Here is a 4,136-nt window from a genome sequence, read left to right as displayed (position 1 = left end):
GGAAGTGAACTATGAACGTTGTCATGAGAACTTTGTAGAATTCCGGGATAGATTTTCTCAGTATATCGCGAGTGAAAAATCGCATGAAGAGGAAATACCCGAAGAAAGTGATACAGTTTCAATTGATAGCAGTTTGAGTTCACGATCTTCAGTTTCATCACAATCTAGATTTCGCAGTGCCAAAGCTAAGCGGCTAATCGCAGAACTTAAACTCAGGAAATTATCAGAACAGCATGAACTAGAGCGTGCACAAATAGAAATTAAATTTAGACAACAGGTATTTAATCAACTATCCGAGATGGAAGAGGCCAATATCGAAGAATCAGTGTGGCAAGAAGCAGTGGAAGAAGACACAGATAATACCAGTGGAATCGTGAACATTCGGAACATTTCGCAAACAGTCTCGCAAACATTACAGAGCTCTGTTCCTGCGAGTGAAAAGTGTATTAATATGAACTCTCTTTCCGGACAAACTGCAGCAACTGATAAACCAAAGATGAACATTAATAACAGTACACAGGGAATCAGTGCTCAGTCTGGATTTTCGGATGTAAGTGTTTCCAGCATAGATTCGGCTTTTCAACGCCTAGCATCTACACTTCACGAAGGGTTTAATTTGCCAAAACCAGAATTATTAACTTTTAATGGAACTCCGTTAGACTATAGTAAGTTTATAAGGAACTTTGAGACAAACATTGAAGGTAGAATAAGTGATAATAGTTTGAGACTGAGTTATTTAATTCAGTACTGTAGAGGTGAAGCCAAGTGTTGTATAGAAGATTGTGTATTATTAGATTCTGATGAGGGTTACAAACGTGCTAGGGCAATATTGTACTCCCGATACGGTAGGCCACATGTAATTGCTAGATCATTTATTGAAAAATTAGTGTACGGCGCTCAGATTAAAGCGTCAGATATTGAAGGTTTATCTAAATTGGCATTAGAAATGCAAAAATGTGAAATCACATTGTCTCAGTTAGGTTTTAATTCAGATATTGATAATTCTGAAAATTTAAGGTGTATTGTTAAACGCTTTCCAATGCATATGAGAACAAGATGGGTCGACATTGCTCATTCAATTAGTGAGTCTGGTAGAGAACCCCGTTTTTCTGACTTAGCTAAATTTGTAGACGAAAAATCACGCATTGCTAGTTCTATGTATGGGTACGATCTTTGTAGAGAAAACAATCAGAACAAGACTGATAAAAGGGTTTTTACAAGTAACCATCATAATAATGATACAGTTAATAGTAAGGTTACTACGTTAAGTACTCAAAGTTTAAATAACACAGCTAAATATGAGCACAAATGTAAATGTTGTACAGGTACTTGTGTAGATTTGACAGCTTGTAGCAAATTCAAGTCAATGAGTTTAGATGATAGGTATAAATTAGTACGCATGTTAAAATTGTGTTATAATTGTTTAAAAGGGAAGCATTTTGCTAACAATTGTAGAAAACCAAAGGCATGCACTGTATCTGACTGTAATGTTAAGCATAATATTTTATTGCATAGTTGGTCTAAGCCCGGTTTTGATCATGCAGCTACTCAGCCTTCAGTTAATTGCGCAGCTACTAAAGGTTCTATGATTAAGAACTGTTTAGGAATTATTCCTGTCCTCGTTAAGGGTCGGAACGGTAACTCTTGCAAAACATTTGCCTTGCTAGATGACGGAGCAGATAAAACTTTATGTGATGAACGATTACTTCAGAAATTAAATATAGCCAGCAAGCCGGTCACTTTCGAGATGTCTACTGTTAGCTCTTCTGGTAGTACAATTCACGGTCAAGAAGTTGACTTACAAGTAAAAGCTATTGACGGAAATGATAACGTGTCGTTAAAAAAGGTCTGGTCAGTTAAGAAGCTTCCAATTTCTGCTCGATCTGCCGCAGAAAATGTAGATATAAGAAAATTGCCGTATTTGGCCGATATACAGATACCCTCTACTGATTTAACCGAGGTCATGTTGTTAATTGGTACAGATTCACCTAACGCTCACATTCCGTTAGAAGTAAGGTCCGGTAACGAAAACCAACCATATGCAATTCGCTCACGCCTCGGATGGGCTATTCGTGGTCCTATTGAAGATACGCATGCGTCAAACGTTATAAATGTACATTTTGAGGAGGCAAGGGATGTTTTGTTGCAGCGACAATTAGAACGGATGTGGACCTCTGATTTTGATGATAGAGCACGAGAAGACAAGAATGGCTTGTCTACAAATGATACAGAGGCTATGAAAATGACGGAGTCAGTCTTATATCACCCAGCAAGACGGATGCCAAGCCCAACTCATCGTTCATCCAAGTCCATGTCCAACAGAAGGAGCAGGAGCAGGTCAGCATTCGCCTCCCCGGGAAAGGCAGCAAAACGTGCTCGTTCCAAGAACCCAAGAAGGGGAAAGAAAAGGGCAAGGTCTCCATCCAAAAAAGCAAGAAAGGAGGAAACAAAAGGAGGTCCAGGGGAAAGAAAGCCGCAGCAAAGAAGCAAATGGCAGAGGGAACAACAAGATATTGAAATAGACGATATTGTTTTAGTTGCTGATGATATACAGAGAGGATAACGGGTAGAATATAGTCGAGATCACAAGGAGCCGTCATGGTCATATCCGTAGCTGCGTGGTCAAAACTAGTCAGTCACAAATTTTAAGACCTATAAATAAACTATGCGTACTCGAGTGTTCTAAATAGAACTGTTTTTTTTTTATTGGTGACAAAATTGTATTATATTTTTCTAACTGTATTAAGAAATTATTTGGTAATTTCATTGTGGGGAGTGTAAGATTTGAAATATTCAAATTTGAAATATAAGTTTATTATTAATTAATTGTTTAACTAACGTATTCATTTATTTTTGTAAGAATACGAAACTCAGTTTTTTACTATTTATTTATGAAAGCGCTAATGTAACGTTGCGCTCTTTTGAACAACACATTTTCCCGTTTCTGTTTTATGACGTTACGCCTTTGACGTGCGCTTCGTCGTCTAGACTTTATTTTGATAACATACGGATGCACATTATTTTATTAGACAGATCAAAGTTGGTAAGAAACTTTTTATGTATACTATCTTTTTATTATATCAAAACTTATTTAAAGAGAGAAAACATTGTGTACTATTTATTAGAAATATGCGTAACTTTAAATTATTATTTTAAACGTAATTTAACTTACGAGAGAAATTATGATACATGAATGAAATGGTTTTATTGTTTGTTTAGTTTAATATGAATACTTAAACATGTACATCTTATTATAATTTATGTATTTTATTTATGTGAAATTATTCTTTATTTGTAGAGAATCGATTATTAGCGACCATATGATTTTTATAAAAGAATAAAAGATAGATACATGGTGCAACTTAACTCGCATACTCATTTCTTCGCCCTAAGTTAAACTTTATGTGATTCGTACAGTATGTACATACATGAAACTATGATCACATTGTGCAATGGCAGTCAGTTTTTATTGGTGGAGTAAGCCGGAGTGTCGGAGAGATATAAAAAACTGGTTCTATCAACTGCTAAAACAATATACATGTATATGTATAATATATAAATTACTTAACAATCAGTAAAATTTGTCACTTTCTATATTTATGCCCGTTTTCAATTGGGCACCTAGCGAACTTAATGGAAATAAAGTGTTGTGCGCTTGTAAACCATATACCTTTTTCCATTTGGTATTCGCTACAAGCATAATCAAACTTATCAAATATTTAGGTTCAAACATATAAAAAAGTAAATGTGACAATAACGTCTTGAATCAGGGATGACATTTGACGTTTTTGTCTCCTTGGTCCGTTTTCGTGTTGTATAATAAAGAAGCATTCGTTTTGATACTTATACTGCAAAAATCGGGTATTTTTTTCAGAAACTGTTGCAGATATTAGAAAATAATAGATACATTGTAATTTGTTCTTTTAATCAGACCCTATAAGGCTAATACTGCCAAATTCTAACTTTTAAAAGTACATTTCTTTAAAGAGAAGATTATAACCAGCTGAGATGTATATAGTTCCAAGTTTTATTAGAACCGAACGAGTAAATCGTGTTATTCATGTATGAATATGTCTATACTTTTGTATATTAGAATAAATTCTTCAAAATTAAACAATACGTATACACCTGTTTTC

At 34.9% G+C, this 4,136-nt stretch overlaps 1 protein-coding gene across 1 annotated transcript; it reads left to right on the top strand.

Annotated features, from left to right (window-relative positions):
* The first annotated feature begins 298 nt into the window (after window positions 1–298).
* Window positions 299–2,563, top strand: LOC139524048 (uncharacterized). The gene has a single exon (XM_071318629.1). The coding sequence runs from the start codon at window positions 299–301 to the stop codon at window positions 2,561–2,563; it is 2,265 nt and encodes a 754-aa protein (XP_071174730.1).
* The last annotated feature ends 1,573 nt before the right edge of the window (window positions 2,564–4,136 follow it).

Source organism: Mytilus edulis, chromosome 1, assembly GCF_963676685.1.
Source record: "Mytilus edulis chromosome 1, xbMytEdul2.2, whole genome shotgun sequence".
Lineage (NCBI taxonomy): Eukaryota > Metazoa > Mollusca > Bivalvia > Mytilida > Mytilidae > Mytilus > Mytilus edulis.
The sequence above is the reverse complement of the archived record's forward strand: the minus strand, read 5'-3'. Positions and strand labels throughout refer to the sequence as shown.